The 18,428-nt window shown below is 42.6% G+C and overlaps 1 protein-coding gene and 1 pseudogene across 4 annotated transcripts in view; both read left to right on the top strand.

Moving 5' to 3' along the window:
* The window catches only part of SAMD13 (sterile alpha motif domain containing 13), a 48,507-nt gene extending 34,068 nt beyond the window's left edge, over positions 1-14,439 (top strand). For all 4 annotated transcript variants that reach the window (XM_029229739.1, XM_029229742.1, XM_029229741.1 and 1 more), the window contains exon 4: positions 12,810-14,439. In XM_029229739.1, the coding sequence (XP_029085572.1) occupies positions 12,810-12,953 (144 nt within the window). In that variant the 3' untranslated portion in view covers positions 12,954-14,439. The remainder of the gene's footprint in view (positions 1-12,809) is intronic.
* LOC114899224 lies at positions 8,169-9,292 on the top strand (annotated as a pseudogene).
* Positions 14,440-18,428: the final 3,989 nt, after the last annotated feature.

Raw genomic sequence — 18,428 nt, 5'->3', positions numbered from 1 at the left:
ATTGGGGGTGGGGATGTTCTTTGGGCCTTCCAGATACTGGAATGGAACCGGCCAGCTCTGAGCTTGGCCCAGGAGCAGGTACTTTCTCCCAAGGATGACATCACTCTGGCACCAGTGACAGTGGGAGGCAAAAGGGAACACAGTTTCCCAAGGCATCTCATTCAGAAGTCCTTCAAGGGAGGAAAGGAGCACCGTCTTGCTTCTCCAACTCTGGAGCCTGAGAAATGAATTCCCAGGGGACTGGAATTTTGCAAGCATTGTCTACAAGCTCAAGTTCTTCATTCTTGTGGAAAGGCAATTGGGCGGGGAAAAGAGTCTGCCTTGAATTATTTTCTGGAAGTGATTCAAATCTTCCTCCTGCTTTGAAATTCTCATTGTCTTTCCTCTTCTCATTAAAGGAGGTAGAGGGCAAGGAGGGAACCACTGGCCAGGCTCAGGCTGATATGACAAGCAGCTGCTATGATTTTCATGAGGACTGAGGATCAAGATCCTCTACTATGTTAACCTACCTCTTCCATTTCATGATTCAGAGGCCTTCAGTCTTTCACCTCCAAGGATCTTCCCGGCAATGGACCTCAAGCAGTCAGCTGTCACTCACCAATCATCCCAGATGGGAAGACTGCAGGCCACCCCCAGGCCAAACACATGACCCTTTTAGGCACATCTTCTAGGTCACAGCAGCTGAGAAACAATAAGAATGGTCACACCCTGAAATCTCCTTAAGGGAGGCTTTGCCTTGCCATCTGATGGAAGCATGGCAGGGATGTGAACATCCCCTAAACCACCTTAGAAAAGGGCAGGTTCAGAAAGGGTTGCCAAGGGTAGCATGTCTCAGTTGATGTGAGAGCTTGATTTTTTGGCTGTTATGGATGTAATATTTGTGTCCCCCCAAAATTCACGTTAAAGTTAAAGCCCTAACTCCCAGTGTGATGGTGTTTGGGGCCTTTGGGAGATAGATGAGGTCATGAGGCTGGAACCCTCACGATGGGATTAGTGCCCTGAAAAGAAGTGACCAGAGAGCTTCTCTTTCCCTCTGTGCCATGTGAGGATATAGCACAAGGGCAGCCATCTGCATGGTAGGAAGAGGGCCCTACCAAGAGCCACATGTTGGCACTGTGATCTTGGACTTCCAGCCTCCAGACTGTGAGTAATAAATTTCTGTTGTTTAAGCCACCTAATCCATGGTGTCTTGTTATAGCAGCCTAAGCTGACTAGGACACTAACCCTGACATCGGACATGTCCACCATCCCATGTGCCAACTTTCATGAGAGTGTCTGTCTTCTTGGTATGATCTCACAGTACGTTACTGGATATTCTCTTGTTATAGTAACCAGACTCAGAGGTGGATTTCTAGCAACACGCTCCCTTGGAAGATGTCAGGCCATTGAGCAAGGTTTGTCCAAAGTGCAGGAGTGTCCCATGTTCCTGTGGTATGGAGGGGCAGCTGAATTAACTGGGGGATCTTTGTATAACCTCCTTTTGTCTATGCAGGCACACTGACACCTAACAATTATCTCCATTAAGTTTCCCACTAGTGCAATTATCTCCATCAGGTTTTCTTCTGGCCAACCTCTTTTGAGCCTCTGTGTGAGCCACAGGTGCAAACCAAAAGACTTATCAGGAGGGAAGACCCAGGGGCTTCCCTGGTGGTGTAGTGGTTAAGAATCTGCCTGCCAATGCAGGGGACACGGGTTTGAGCCCTGGTCCAGGAAGATCCCACATGCTGCAGAACAACTAAGCCCGTGAGCCACAGCTACTGAGCCTGCACTTTAGAGCCCACGTGCCACAACTACTGAGCCCATGCACCACAAGTACTGAAGCCCACACACCCAGAGCCCATGCTTCTCAACAAGAGAAGCCACTGCAATGAGAAGTCCATGCACCGCAATGAAGAGTAGCCCCCACTCACCACAACTAGAGAAAGACCCTAACTGCAGGTCGCAAAGACAGTGTGCCCGTTGTGGGTAGTCACTTCATTTCTTCACTATCTGACTCATTCACTCAGAATGTATGTGAAGAAGATGGACATGGAGAGGGGCCATTCAATGAAGGTCACTTAATTCATATTGTTCAGATCCTCAAACTCACAAGTGAGCGACATCAGTGCATCTGTTTCTAGAACAATATGAATCATTGAGAATTTTTTTCTCAGAGTATCATGACAAAATAATATGCAACTCATGGTGACAAATTAATTTTACTCCATATCGCCTCACTTCCCCTAAACCACACGAATAAGAACAGTATTTTACTCTGAGATGTCCAGCTGATTGTTTAAGCTGTTTGCCTGAAATTCCAAGACTGACATTTCTTTTCAGATGGCTTATTGCTAACTTTTGATACGTTTCTGAGGCCACTGACTTAGTAACTATAAATAAAATATTTTATTGTTACAAATTGCCAAGTAACACTAACCTCCTCAAATGGAGTAGTAAAGTGGAAAGGCCAGTCAGAGTAACCACGAGCATGGTCCTAAGTTATAGTTGGATGGACTTCAACTGTAGTGGCTCTAGATGGATAGTTCTAATTAGACCCGGGACAAATCCAGGTTTGCAGAGGTTGGGGGAGAGAGGGAGGTTAAAATCATACAATTTTAAGAGCCTTCCTTTGGAATAAAAGTACAAAATCATGATACAAAATTGCTAAGGCAAAAATTAAGCTTCATTAACTTCATGGTAAATCCAGCTCTGGGACTTCCTTGGTGGCGCAGTGGTTAAGAATCTGCCTGCCACTGCAGGGGACACAGGTTCAAGCCCTGGTCTGGGAAGATCCCACGTGCCATGGAGCAACTAAGCCCGTGTGCCACAACTACTGAGCCTGTGCTCTAGAGCCCTCGAGCCACAACTACTGAGCTCACGTGCCACAGCTACAGCTACTGAAGCCTGCGCGCCTAGAGCCCATGTTCCGCAACAAGAGAAGCCACCTTGACAATGAGAAGCCTGCTCGCCGCAACTAGAGAAAGCCCGTGCACAGCAAGGAAGACCCAATGCAGCCAAAAATAAATAAATAAACAAACAAACAAATAAATAAATAAATCCAGCTCTGAATTAGACCAGTTAAAATCCCACAAATTGACCATAACTTTTATTACCTTTTCAGCATATTATAATACCAAGTACTGGAAATATACGAGGTGATTTGACACCTGATATTTCTTAACAGTCTGAAATGCTTAAAAGATTTTGTGGCATAATGAACAGGGGAAGTGGCAACTTAGACTCTGCTGATGTGTCCTTTCAGCCCACAAAAATTTAGAAAAGAGTTAAGAAACAAATGGGTAATGCTAGCAATAAGAAAACAGCAAAGAGAATGGAAGCAAAACTGATAATGAAAGAACCTTTTGAATTTTTTGATTGAAATAGAATAGATTTCTATAGACCAAACCCCCAAATTGTTGTTTAAATCATTCATGTGAAATGAGAAGTTATAATACATTATAAGATAGCCAGGTATGTGGTGCTTCTTTGGCTTATTCACTTGTTCATTTGTTTCCATAGCTGTTACAGCTTTTCCTAAACTTATGAAAATAAATATAAAACTATTAAAGTTGGAACTTCCCTGGTAGCACAGTGGTTAGGAGTCCACATGCCAATGCAGGGGACACGGGTTCAAGCCCTGGTCCGGGAAGATCCCACATGTGGTGGAGCAACTAAGCCTGTGCGCCACAACTACTGAGCTCTGCGCTCTAGAGCCTGCAAGCCACAACTACTGAGCCCATGCACCTAGAGGCTGTGCTGCACAATAAGAGAAGCCACTGCAGTGAGAAGCCTGCACACCGCAACGAAGAGTAGCCCCTGCTCACCGCAACTAGAGAAAAGCCCGTGCTCACCAACAAAGAGCCAATGCAGCCAAAAATAAAATAAATGAAACTATTAAAGTAAAATAATGATCATTATTACAAGTATTATTTTACTTTAATAAGGCCACCTGAAACTATTGTAGGTATGAGAATTGTTTGAAGGAAGCACGGAAGATTCTGGGCAGAAGGGGGATTAGATACAAAGGCATGGGGGCATGAAAAAACATGATTTATCTTGAGAACTCCCAGTACCTTGGCATAAGAGGTGTGGAGCAGGGAATGCCTAAGGATAAGACTGAAAGATAAACAGGGGTCCAGATAACAGATAGTCTGTTTGGGTGAGAGGGACTAGGAAACCACTGAAGGATATTGAGTGGGGAGTGCCAGGGTGAGATTTGTGTTTCTGAACGATCAGTCTCGTGACAATGTGGAGAGTGGCTTGGAAGACAAGGAGACAGAAGGCAGGAAAGCTGATATAATCATTCCATTGGGGATGGAAAGGAAGAGATGGATTAGAAAGACCATCTGGGGAAGATGGTCAAGAGAATTTGGTGGATCATTGGCAATGGAGGGTGAAGATTTGTCCTGTCTCAGTTCTCTACCTTAGCCCCAGGACTGAGCTCACTGCTCAGTGTGGGAGAGGGAGGAGGCTTGGGTGACGACTGCTAGATGTCTGGATTTGTTAGTTGCAAAGAAGTGTCATTAACCAGGACTTTAGTGAGAGGTCAGTTCTGTTTTGGTTTGTTTTTAAATTTATTTATTTATTTATTTATTTATTTATTTATGGCTGTGTTGGGTCTTCGTTTCTGTGCGAGGGCTTTCTCTAGTTGTGGCAAGCAGGGGCCACTCTTCATCGCGGTGCGCGGGCCTCTCACTGTGGCGGCCTCTCGTTGCGGAGCACAGGCTCCAGACGCGCAGGCTCAGTAGTTGTGGCTCACGGGCCTAGTTGCTCCGCGGCATGTGGGATCCTCCCAGACCAGGGCTTGAACCCGTGTCCCCTGCACTAGCAGGCAGACTCTCAACCACTGCACCACCAGGGAAGCCCCAAGAGGTCAGTTTTAAGACAGATGGAATGAGTACAGTTTGGGGCATGTTCAGTTTGAGAGCATGTAGGCATCTAGTGGATATATCTAGAAGACAGCTCATGGGAAGGGCGAGGCCTAGAAAGAGAGACATGAGAGTCATCAGCAGTCATAGGAAGGGGTGAGGATGAGACAGGCATTTAAAAGGGGAAAAGAAAAAGGCCAAGGACAGCACCCTAGAGAGCACCCAGGTTTCAATTGTTAGGAGAAGAAAGGGAACTGGCAAAAGCATCTGAGAAATACTCAGTGTGAAAGGTTGTCTAGAAACCAATGACAGGAAGAGTTTCAAAAAAAGTGAAATGATCAACAAGGTCAAATACCTCAAAAAGGCGAAGCCCAATGGGGTCTGCCAATGACACTGGAGTTTCACTGGAGCTGGGGGTGGACTGGAAGGTGGAGGACTCTTTCCTCCAAGTTGAGGAGTGAGTGGGAGGCAAGTGGAGGGAGCTCCAGCAGTAGGAGGGTCATGAAGACCTGAGAGCTCTTTTCTAAGAGAGGAGATGCTCAAACTTATTTACATGCAGGAAAGTAGCCAGAAGAATTGGACAAGTTAAAATTGAATGAAATTGAGAACAGTTCAGTGAAGCAAAATCCCTGAGGACAATGAAAGGGATGAGATCAAAAGAGTGTGGAGGGGCAAGGACATGGAGAAATTTGAACCCTCATACATTGCTGGTAGGGATATAAAATAGTGTGGCCGCTATAGAAAACTGTTTGGCAGTTCTTCAAAAGGTTAAGCATAAAATTACCATATGACCCAGCAATTCCACACAAAAGAATTGAAAAGAGGGACTCAAACAGACACTTGTACACAAATGTTCATTGTAGCATTATTCACAATAACCAAAAGGTGGAAACAACCCAAGTATCCATGAACAGATGAATGGATAAATAAAATGTGGTACCTAATATGCAATAGAATGTTATTCAGCCATAAGAAGGAATGAAGTTCTGATACAAGCTACAAGATAGATGAACCTTGAAAATATTATGCTCAGTGAAATGAGCCAGTCAAATATTATATGATTCCATTTATATGAGATATCTAAAATAGGCAAATTCATAGAGACACAAAGCAGATTAGAGGTTATAAAGGGCTAGTGGAGAGGAGGGAGTTATTGCTTCATGGGATTTCTGTTTGGTGATGGAAGAGTTTAAAAAACAGTGGCAATAATTGTACAACATTGTGAATATCACTAATGCCACTGAATTGTACACTTACAAATAGTTAAAATGGCCTATTTTATGTTATATATATTTTACTGCAATAAAATGTAATGTCAGGTAATATACATGAAGATTCAATTTGGTCAATATAAAAAAATATTTTGGGAATTAGTTCTGAGCAAGACAGGGACATCTTCCTCTGTCCTTCCTGTGCTCTGGGAGCATAGGTAAGGATGTGTGCAGATACAGCTGAGATGGCCCTTGTCCTAAGGGACATTCAGGCAGTTCCTGACAGTTTCTATTTTCTTTGCTAACCAAGAGGCAAGCTCCTCTGCTTGGAGTGGACAGGATGGGTAGAAGTTTACTAAGGAACTAGAGGAGAGCAGTGAAGGTTAAGAATGGCCACCTAGGGGAATGGGAGAGAGAGCTGAGCAACGGTAAATAAAAGAAGTGTTGATATATTCTCCTGAGCCAGCCGAGACTGGTACACTGCACATGTTTAGTGTTCATCTTCTTGGTTTCTTGATTTTTTTCTCCCACTTCACCAGGTATAGGAATCAGAGAAGCTGGATTGATTGCTAGACTGCTCCTGGATGGAGTGTTTATGGCATGGGCACAGTGGAGGGCTAATAGCCTAAGAGGGTGATTCGAGAGGGCATGTAAAAGAATGGTTCCAAGGGCCAACCAGTGGGTGCAGATTTGATACAAAAGAGGAGTCTGCAGGGGACTCATTACCCTGGGGAAAGAGGAGTTGAAATGAAAAAGTGGGTATAATGGGAGGGAGGAGTGAGAGATAGACTAGGATATTGGACTTCCAGCGTGGCAGAGGTGGGACTCTTCTGGTGGACGACATTATAAGATTAGGTTCTAATAAGGAAGGTGAAGTTGTAGAAATGGTTGGTGTATTAGAGTAGACATCAACTGCTGTCACAAGTAGATGAAAATAGATATAATGGCTTAACTATAGTAGAAGTTTCTTAATATAAATAGTCCAAGGTTGTTGGTGGAGGTGTTCTGCTCCACTGTAATTCAAGGTCCCAGGCTGATGGGAGCTCTGTCATCTTCAGCTGTATGCTTTCAAGATCACTTGGGCACTGACATCCAGTTGGTGTAAGGATAAAGCACAAGAAGGAGCACACGTGGTGGTTTTATGGGCCAGGCTGGAGAGAGGTGCACGTCATCCCTTCACATGTCGTTGGCCACTATGTGGTCACACGGCCACACCGGATTGCAAGGAAGTCTGGGAAATGTGTAGTTGTGTGTCCTGGAAAAAGAGCAGCCTTGCTACACTTGAGCTTTAAAGCCATTCTTTAAAGCATTGGCTGATGCGACACTGCTACTTAGTTCTATCTTTAAGTCCAGAGATAAATTTCAAAAAGACTAACTTTAAGAGATCAATTGAAGTGAAGAAGCCTTATCTGACCATACATGGGAAGCCTTCACTTCTAATTCTATTCCTTCAATCTATTCTTTCTTTCTTATCTAGGCAGAATTCTCTGTAACCTAGTTTCCTCATTTGATGACATGAGTTTCAGTCTCTTTCCTTCATCAGAAATGTGTACGTGATTTTTTTGGAATAGAGCCCCTTTATCACCCATTTCGTGCCCGCAGCAGATATCCACAGGGAGATACCCATTACATTACTGAAGGCATGAGCCTGCATAATGAGCAGAAATGGATTTTGTGTCTGATATAAATGCAAGACCCATGTTGCTTCCAATTGTTACTTTAACAAATGAGGTAAAGACTTCTTTTTGAGCCACACAGATAGTTTCTGTCCTCCAAGATGTATATTATCCACCCCAAATTTTCCACCAATAGGATTGCAAGGCAAGCACAGCATCAGCTGACAGTCATTGGATGATAGTGTTGAGCTCATAGTCACTCCACCCACAATGAGCTGCGGAGGTCAGGGAAGGGGTGGGGACATTGTAGAGGGTACCAGCCCCAAATAGGAATTTCTCCCCCAGAAGAGCCTTTGTCCCAAGAACCATGTGATATGATTCAAAAGGTCTTGCTGTAGACTTGAGTAGTCTGCCATCTTCCTTTCCAAAGTTACCTGGAAATTCTTCAGAAAATAAACTCTGTGTCTTGGTGAGGAAAAGTCCTTTAAAGAGACATGGTGAATTACTACAAAGTACTGGGGATGCCACAAAATGCTTCTTCCTCTGATATTAAGAAGGCTTATCACCAGTTAGGTCTTGGGGTCCACGCAGACAAGAACCCAGAAAACCGGAAGGCAGCTAAGGAGAAGTTCAATCAAGTAGCAGAGGCCTATGCCGTCTTGTCTGATGCCGAGAAACGCAACAACTATGACAAGTCCAGAAGGAATTGCATCAAAAGGGAAAACAGGAGATGGCAGGGACAAGGATGATTTGAAGGAGGAACTGTGGTTTGAGAGGCCACACTGTGGCTTTCAAAATGTCTTTGAAGATAAAGAGCCCTTCTCAGGAGACTGTTTTCCCAGTGGCCATGTGGGTAGGGCCAGGAGGTTCCACTCCTCCTTTTTTTATGTGACCCCCATACTGGACACAGGATTTTCCACTTTTGTATCCCTGGGCTCTGGACCAAATTCCCCTTCCTCTGTGACATTTATACCTTTTATAAGCAGTGGAATGGGAAACTTCAAACTGGTCACTACTTGTAGCCAGATAGTGAATGGCAAGGAAGTTGTTATAAAGAAAGTTCTAGAATATGTGAGGCGGAAGACTGAAGTGGGAAAAGAACGCCTGTTTCATCAGATTCCTCCACGCCACTGGTAAGGAGCTGCTGCCGTGTTCTTCCATGGGGAGACTTTGCTGTGAGGCTGGTGAGCCTGATGCTTATCAAAGACAGAATTGGAATCTGAGAGTGTGTTGAACTGGAATGGACAGGGGTCAGCTTAATACAAATTTCTCATTTCACAGAGGGAGGGAATAATGGGCCAGATGCTCCATAGGAACTAGGAAGCAGCAGAGTTTGGCTTCCAGCCCAAGTCTTCTGATTCTAAATTGAGCCTTCTTTTCCCCTGTTCTCTATCTGGGACAGTAGAGACCACCACAGATATGGCCTTCTGAGACATTTGCAGGGCCCTACCATTATAAATCCCACTGACTCCTCTTCCTTTTTTTTCCCGCCCTACCTCGTTATTATCCATTGCCTCTTTCTTGATGGCCCTTTTTCTCTTCCTAGCCTCTTTCTCTTTGCTTCTTCTCTCCCCACCTCTTCTTTTTCCCCATTTCCAATGGACCATATCATAGTTAAGCTTAATTGAAAGAGTCACCTATTGTATCAAGTTGTCAGAGAAAGAGTGAAAAGTAAATGGGTTAAGATTTTTAAATATACTTTTAAAAATAGCTAGGATTTATCGACTGCTCAGTAGAAGTAAGGAATTCTACTTCACGTGTTATCTCAATGATCTTTTCAGCAGTGAGATACAGTAGCTACTTCCCCCCCCACCCCCATATAGATAAGGAAATGAGGTTTAGAGAGATTAAGTAACTTGCCCCAGGCCCCGCCTAATAAGCAATAACATAGTGTCTTACTCTGAAACACATGCTTATCTCCTGAGCTATAACATCTACGGATTCTACTCATTTATTTTTAGATCTAGGGTCTTGGCCTCACTGGAAATTTACACCTGTCATCTCTAAACCTTACTTCCATGCATGAGTACTTGTGGGAACTTAAGTAGGCAAGCATTTTGAGTATTATTGCCCAGCAGACACTTGGTTATTCTAACATGAAGACAGAAGACAGAAGCAATGTAAAAAGTTTCACTGAAACTAACAATTATCCCTTAACACAGAAATGTAAACAAAATCCCAAGATGTGAATTATATTTTTGTTTTGAATTTTGGATTGTTAATGCAAAATCATGGGATTTTTTCATTTGTTTGTTTAACTGGATCTGGTCACACTCCAACTCCTTCATTTATACACAGACTAGGCTCCAGAGGAATGGTTCCTTGTGGAAAGTTACTGATGGAGTCTGCATTAGAACCTCTGTCTCCCGATTTCCAGTCTCACGCGCATCCTAGTATACCATGCTGACTGGCAAAAGTTGGATTTCATTTGCCTTGCAAGCTTTTCTAGAAATAACATAACAAATGATTAGCTTTCTTAATCAAGGAACTTTCCTATGTTTGTGATTTTTATGAGACACATTTTTATGTAGTCTTTGAACTTTTTTAATCTCAGTGAATTTTCTGAACTTGAACAAGAATATTCCTGCATCCCTCTGGCAAGGGGTAGCTTTCAGGCAGGGGACATACTTCCAGAAAAGAAACAGAAGATGGATTTGGAATTGGAACACATCCCAGTTCTTTCAAAGCCTACACATTTCCGCTTAGTAGTCGTTGAGAACGTCCTATATGTCAGACACGGTGCTAGGTGCCTGATATGAATTAATCATTTTTAACCTCCAAAATTCTTCAGGGGGTTATTTCCATTTTACAAGTTTGGAAACTGAGGCTCAGGGAAGTTACGTCCCTTACCCAGAGCCACACAATAAGTTGTGGAGACAGTGTTCAGACTGCAGTTTGTTTGACCTGGAAGCTCCCATTTCCATTATGCCATCTCCACTCCCATTCATCGGAGCTGCCATAGTCATGGTTTAAGAGGAAAGTTTTGTTGTATATATGAATTATATTCATTTCAAAAATTTTTAAATGAGGAATTCCAGATGGAGCTTTCTTTTACCAACCCTCATCTGAGGTGAACGGCAGTGTAGCTACCAAACAAAGGAAAATCAAATTGGAGCATGAAACATGATGTTCCATTTTGTCTTAAATAAAATCCAAATTTCAGCATTTTTCACAGACGTACTTGGCTTTTGACAGAAATGCTGAGTTGTAGAAGGACTTTTTGCCAACAAAGATGTAAAAAAATTCATTTGCAGTTAGTCAAGGAAGTTTTCTTGTATAGAAATGAAAGCAGTGGCATCTCCTCCTGGCCCCCGTTTAAAATATGTGGTAAGTTAAATATGAGCAAACAACAGCAAAGGAAAGATGGAGAGCAGGAAGGGCTTTGCTGTTTTTGGAAGCAGCCCGAGTGAATCACTATTCATCTCAGTGTGTAAGACAGAGCATGAGCTTTGATGTAACCTGCGATTCAGATTTCTGTGACCTCACAATGCCTTCAGAGCTGCTGCAGTGGTTTCCGGGTGTCAGGGCTCCTCTCCAACTCTCATACTTGCAGGTTTTACTGATGGACAGTCTTTGGGATTACTAGCTGCCTAAATAGAAAAAGATACTTTAGGATTGAAAAGTCAATTCCTTTGTCCTTAAATAATTGTAAAATGAGGGCTGCAGTCTGTCCCGGAATACTGACGTGTGATTGTGTAACACAAAGCTCAGGGAGCACTTGCAAGGGTGGTATCTCATGAAATCCTGTCAAAACCCAATATCCCATATTATCAACCGAGGAGACAGAGGAGGAAGGGACTTGCCTAAGGTCACAAAGTGGGTGTTTCTTCAGCCCCTAGCCCGGTGCTGTATCTCCCACATACTCAGACATTCAGAGCACATCTTCCTCACAGCCTGGCAAAATACATGAGAGACTCTGGAGGAATGGCCCTCTTGGGGACAGTGTAGGAGGGAGTCACAGTTTTATGTAGCTGCAGTTGCACACAGTGCCTCCTTGTCTGTCCAGCAGTGGGGGAGGTGGGTAAAATCATGAACAGCTGTGTCGAGGCTTACTGAGCATGTGCAGCTGGTCCATCTCTTGAACCCAGGTTTCCTAAGAACCAGCTCAGATTCTCCCCACAACAAACAATAACAAAAAGTAGGTGGTATTCGGCATTCTTCTCAGTGCATCCTTTCCAAAGGTTTTCAAACTGTAGACTTTGTATATTTGGGGTCCTTATCTCTTTCACGAGAAGCCTATTTTTATTTCATTCCAAAGGTTTGTAGTCTCCAGGGTACCTGGAGTGAAGTCCACCTGGTTGGGGACTTGAGAGGAGTGGGGAGTGGACTGCGAGGAGAATAGGGGAGGGAATCTGTGGTGGGCACAGCTCTGCCCCTCGCTACCTTCTTTGGAATCTTGAGGCTCCACCGAGAGGAAGTGGGGTAGCATGAGACTTGATATTCAGGTTGAGGCAGGATGGTTCTCCTTTTAAAGGACAGGAAAGAAGTTCACAGAGAGTAAGTCATTTTTCCAGTGTCCATTGTTACGATTGAAAAGGTTTCAGAAAACCCAAGGCTCTGGTTCCCATTGGTCCATCTAGACAACACATATTTACTTCTAAGTGTCAAGAGAAACAGAAGTGAGTTATGAAAAGAACATCGGCTTTGGCCGTAGGCAGATGGGAGTTCAAATTCTGGGCCACCCTTTCCTAACTTCTCGGGCAGGCTAACTTCTTGCCTTGATCCTTGGTTTGCCCATAAAATTAAGATGGCAATCCCTGCCTGTCCTAATTTATAGGGTTTGTTTTGGAATTAGACAAAAAATCTGCATAAACTTCAACAGATTTTACAAGTGGAAAGTGTCATTATTCCTTTCAGAAGCAGCATCTTTGATCCTTCAGGGTACATCCTCCAAGCTTGCTGTCAGTTTCTTAAGATGTGACATTTGTGATGTGATCTTGAAAACAAGATCAGCTATAGATTATATTTAACTCCAAAATAAATGTAAAAGGTGGAAGATAAAAGTAGAAGATTCCATTTTTGGCACTATTAAAAAAATAATGTTTTTGGCGTGGAGACAAGCAATACGACTTCTTCCTTTGACCTTGCTTTTTTCCTTCATTATCCTTGAGCTTTACCCTCTGCTTCCATTATAGGAAATTGATGGAAAATCCCTGCTACTGATGACAAGAAATGATGTGTTGACAGGACTTCAGTTAAAATTGGGGCCTGCTCTGAAAATCTATGAGTATCACGTAAAACCTCTGCAGACAAAGCATTTAAAGAACAACTCTTCATAGTATAGTCAAATTGGGGTCTTGGACCTCAAAAAATACATAATGACATAATTTAGTTTCATGTGATGAAACTTTGTAAACAGAATACATACATGTGTATATGTAAAGAATCTCAATCAAATGAAACGTTATCCTATTGGATAGACTAGGCAATCCATCGGCTGACCTGAACTCAGCCAGGAGGAGCGAGGACATGTGGACAGGATGGTTTACCTTGTGGAGTTTGTCAAATAGAATGATCTTTGATGAGATTAGACAGACCTCCCCACAAAGAGGATTTTCTTCATAGTTTGCTTTCCCAAATTCCTGAAAAAAGAATCGAATGGTATGAGCATCTTTCAGTTACAGATGTAGGAAGATCAAAAGCAAGAACTTGGGGAGGGGGAGAAAGAGAAAGGGATTGTGCCTCCCTTGAATTCCTCTGCTCCTTAGAGCTTGTGTTATTTGGATGGAATTGCCGACACCCTTTTTTGTAGAGGGTCCTCCACTTGACCTTATTAAGGTTTCACTGGGATATGCTGTGCTGTTTGAAACGGACATGCATCATGGCCCCTTCAGGAGCAGACTGTAGCTCTGAAAAGAGAAACTCTGTTGTATTTTGGGGACATCCATCCATCTTCAGCTAGCTTTCATGGGGGTAATGGTATTTTCTGCACAGATCTGCTTTAAAATTGGTTCTTTGTTTCTGAAGAAAGCATTTTTTTTTCACTTCATGGTTTGTATTTATAATAATTTGTTTCTGAAGAAATTTGCCAAGAGTTATAGATTGAAAAGCCTTGTTACTAGTACAGAATATTTTTATATATATATTCCTTCATGATGGTGTAATATTTTTTTAATTGCTCTGATGCTTTGTTTGATTTCCAATTTGAGTACTTGTTTTTAAGAACTTGAAAAAGTGGGCTTGCTACATCTCTGTTCAAAGAGACATTTGTTCAATCTCTGTGTGTCAATGCCTTGTTGAATTGGTGCTTTGTGGTCACAATAAAGCATTGCTTCAGTTTATTCCCAGTGTATTTATTTTTGATCTTTTCAGTTTGGTTGCCTCTTTGGTTGGGCTTAAGGATTAAGGTAACTCCTTGAAACCATGGAGAGAAAGTTAAGCCTTCTTTAAAAACTAAACGTTAGATATTGAAAACATATAGATCTATATGTAGATTTATCTTCTTTATGAACTGAATTGTCTATTAGGCCTTATTCCTTACCCCCATCCAACAACCAAGTTTAGGTGTCATTTTAGCCAGTGGTTTTTTTTTTTTTTTTTGCTGTAGGCCAGTGGGGGAAGGGGTGTTGTGGGGTTTTTTTGAAATTCTGATGAAAGCTTTGGACCCTCCCTCCAGATGAAAGCTCATATTCCCACATACAAAACTTTGCAGAGTTGATGGACTCCCCAGAGTTCCCTCTTTCCCCTCCTCAAGTTAATAGTCCTGATTTTAGAGAGTGTTATAATTCAGTCCCCTGTGGAGATATTTTCTCTAAAGGAAAGAAAGTCTAAAAAGATGAGAGTGAAAAGAAACAGAGGAAATGGTATAGTGAGTGGGGTTCAGAAACGTATTCCAAATTAATTCACATTTTTCCCCAACTAGGGATTGATCCCGGTGAAAGTGAAAGTGCGGCGTCCTAACCACTGGACTGCCAGGGAATTCCCTGAAACTTACGTAATGCTTTGTTTTGCATAAGTGGGAGAAGGATTTACAAAGGAGACATTCTCCATCCCCAACTTTCCACAGTCTACAAAACACATAAGACCAAAAGGCAGAATATAGTAAAGTACTGTGAGGTGTGATAGTGGCAAAACAGGAGGACTACACCTGCTGGAGACCTGGGTTGGAAAGAAGGGACAGAAGATCAGACAGAAAGAAGATGGAAGGAAGGACTTAACCTCTCTGAAGGAGTTTCCCACAAGTGAAATAGTGATGATGTTTGAGCCCTCTCTACTTCAAAAGGATAGCATGAGGAATGTCCGAGCCCTGCTTCTGTGCATCTACCTGATTCCTTCTGTATTAGTTTGGAAAAGATTTGGCTGTGAATGATAAAAAAAAATTGCCTGCCTCACTACCCCGCCAGGTAATGTAAACAAAACAGAAGCTTGCTTTTCTTTATGTAAGTGTCCAGATAGAGGGGCTAAGGACGTAAGGCCCTCCATGATGTTAGGGAAGTAAGCCCCTCCTATCTTTTTGCTCCATCATGCAGCTATTCATTCCCAGAATCATTTCACAGCCCAAATGGCTGCTTCAGCTCTCACCATCACCACTTGAATTCCAACTAGTGGGGAGAAGAAAAGAGAAAGGAACATACCTCCTTCCTTTAAGAACACTTCCAAGAAATTGTAGTAAGAAGTCATATTACTTCCTCTTATATTTTGCTATCCAAAATTCAGTCACATTCCCATACCTAAGCTGCAAGGGAGGCTTGTTTCTTAGAGCCGATGGGCCCAACTAAAATTCAAAAGTCCCATTATTCTGTAGACAAAGGAAAAGGGGTATTAGGGGACAACTGCCTGTTAACACTGTCAGCCGGCTGTTGAACACTGGAGGAAATGACACTGAAAGTGTGTATTTTCCTCTATGTATCTTCTCTATGTATTGTATTTTTCTCTAGATTTGAACTTGGGCCCACATTCCCTTCAGTCTCTGGATATTTTTTTATCACAGTTACCTTTCACAGCTGTTGGAAGCCTTGTTCACTACCCCCAACCTAACTCAACTAATCATTAGACCTGGACTACTCTATAAATGCTTGTCAGAAAAAAAAGAAAAAAAAAGGAGAGGAAAATATCTTAATTGAAAAGCAAACTGAAAAAAAAATCAAATCATTCCTCAGTCTCTGTTGACAGCTTTCAGGCAAAATTAGCAAATTAAAGATAGTCTGCCTTTCTTATACCCAGAATAAAGGCCTATGACAGGCAGGCCTGAGTGCCTTGGCAATATCTGAAGGTGCTTTCCTCCCTCCCTCCTTCCCCCACCCCATCCAGGGAAAAGCAGTGTGATCAAAATAGGCCATAGAGAGAGGCTGGAAGTACTTGAAATTCAGCAGGTAGGCAGCCTTTGTCTCCAGACAGCTGTAAAACCAGAGATGTCTGATTTCTTTTCAGATCACACTGGATTTCTATTAATGTGATCTGGGTCTGCAACAAACAGCAAAAACGCATGCTACATAAGGAAGCAATTCATGAGTATAAGTGGGAATGAGCTTGCCTTGATGGCAATATATTTTATGTGAGAACTGTTTAATGATGAATTTGATTATTCTCAACCAGAGGCGCAGACAGGATATCGGAATCACGAGGGATTTTAAAAAGTAATTGCCACTCCACCTCCCCTCCCCACATTTGAACCTCAGATCCAGACTCTACAAAGGACATTTAATGAATTGATTTATAGGCAAGGTCACAAACCGGTTGCTTTTCAGTAGAATCTAAGCCGACGTGTTTTCCTTTGGCCAGTGCAGTATGTGTATGTTTTTACAACTACATCTGTGTTCTTCTAAGTGAGGCCGAAAGCTCCAATTTATTACAGTCTCTTTACTTCCCTAATATCTTGCAACAAGCAGCTGTGCCCTTTTACACTAACTGGACTCTGATCTAAAACAAAGAACACACACAAAGAGCCTCCTTAGAGTAAGTTAATTCAGGAGGTAGAAATTGCATGTAGATTTAGCTGAAAAGAAAACATGCTGGCATATTGCATTGGAATGTGCAGCAGGCTTAAGCATCATTTTTTGATACCTAGTGGGTAGGATGACAATGAAAAAGAGACCGGTTGGTAGCAGTCTCTTCATTTTGTCCTCAACAAATATCCTATGTGAGCAGGAATTTGTCCCTCTGAGCTTAGCATCCACTGTCAGAGGCACACAGTGTCCTTCTATTGCATTAGTGAAATATATCTTTGAAGGTATTTAATTTGAAAAAGTCTAACGACCTAGAGTTGCCCAACCACTCCCATATTTAGAAGCCGAATGCAAAAAGTACTTGCTGATGGTGAACCATCTGTCTTTGACGGTCATTACAAATGGGATCTGCAGGGGTCAGGTCTGGGCAGAGAGCCATTAAGTGTTTTCTGTAATGATTTGCAAGATGAAGTTAAATGTTCAAATACCTGACTGCTATAGGACTGATGTGCCTCTTAGAAAAAAACTTGTTAATTCTGCTTCTAAACCAGGAACAGAATCTACAGGAAGGAAAGAGCATGCAATGGGTGCATTAATGAGCAGCTTGTTAGCTTCATGCTGTAGCTCTGTAGGCAATTAAGTATTTTGTGTACCATTTCTGGCCAGTACTGGCAGTTCTATACAGACAGAAAGAGATTAAAATGATCACATCCAGGCTCATTTGGTGACTGTGGCTGCCGTGTCTTTGTGAACCTCAAGAAAATAGTGTCTAGTCTAACAGAGGGGCAGAATAATGGAGGACTCTGTGAGTAAAGCAAGAGCAGTTTTTGGCTACCCACAATAGGTAGCTAGGTTGATGTCTCTTTACCTTAGTTGGACCGGGTGTTCCTGTTTACAGTTGTCTTTAGGGAGAAATCACAAAAGCTGAGGGTGCCAGGCAATCTCCAAATAAAAAATATGTCCTTCTTCCACAGAATAAGTAAAGTGGATTATACTCTATTTTTATATACTGGGAAATAGACAATTTGAAAATAAGACTATAAAATTTATCAGAATAGAAATGTATTTTGAGGAAAACTCAGTAACACTCTTCAAACAACCAGCAGTTCCTGCCTTTAAGAATGAATGTTTGGGGCTTCAGAATGTTTGGTGGTGCAGTGGTTGAGAATCCGCCTGCCAATGCAGGGGACACGGGTTCGATCCCTGGTCTGGGAAGATCCCACATGCCGCGGAGCAACTAAGCCCTGTGCACTACAACTACTGAGCCTGTGCTCTAGAGCCCGCGAGCCACAACTACTGAGCCCACGTGGCTAGAGCCCATGCTCTGCAACGAGAAGCCACCGCGATGAGAAGCCCACGCACTGCAAAGAAGAGTAGCCCTCACTCGCGGCAACTAGAGAAACCCCGCACGCAGCAATGAAGACCCAACACAGCCAAAAATAAATAAATAAATTTATAAAAAAAAAAAAAAAAAGAATGTTCAGGCCAGTATCCTCTCTGCTGTGCCAGAACCCAGTGACACCAGTTGAAAAGCACTGTGGTACAATGGTGGAAGCACTGGGGCTGCTCCAGAGAGTTCTGAGCATGAATCCAGCCCCATCATTGACTTGACATGGGAACTTGGGTAAGTTGTACGGCTCCTCTTAGCCTCAGGTACCTCACCTATTCTCTAGTGCAGATACAGAGAGCAAAGCAGCACTAGCCTGGCACTGTCCAATAAAAATATAAACATGAGCCACATACGCAATTTAAATTTTTCTAGTAGTCACATTTTAAAAAGTGAAAGGAAACAGGAGAATATATTTAACCCAGTATATCCAAAATATTACCATTTTCCATATGTAATCAATATAAAAATTATTAATGATG

This window comes from Monodon monoceros, unplaced genomic scaffold, assembly GCF_005190385.1.
Source record: "Monodon monoceros isolate NGI ecotype Baffin Bay Population unplaced genomic scaffold, NGI_Narwhal_1 Super_Scaffold_18, whole genome shotgun sequence".
Taxonomy (NCBI): Eukaryota; Metazoa; Chordata; class Mammalia; order Artiodactyla; family Monodontidae; genus Monodon; species Monodon monoceros.
Note: the sequence above shows the minus strand (reverse complement) of the source record. Positions and strands in the feature narration are given on the sequence as shown.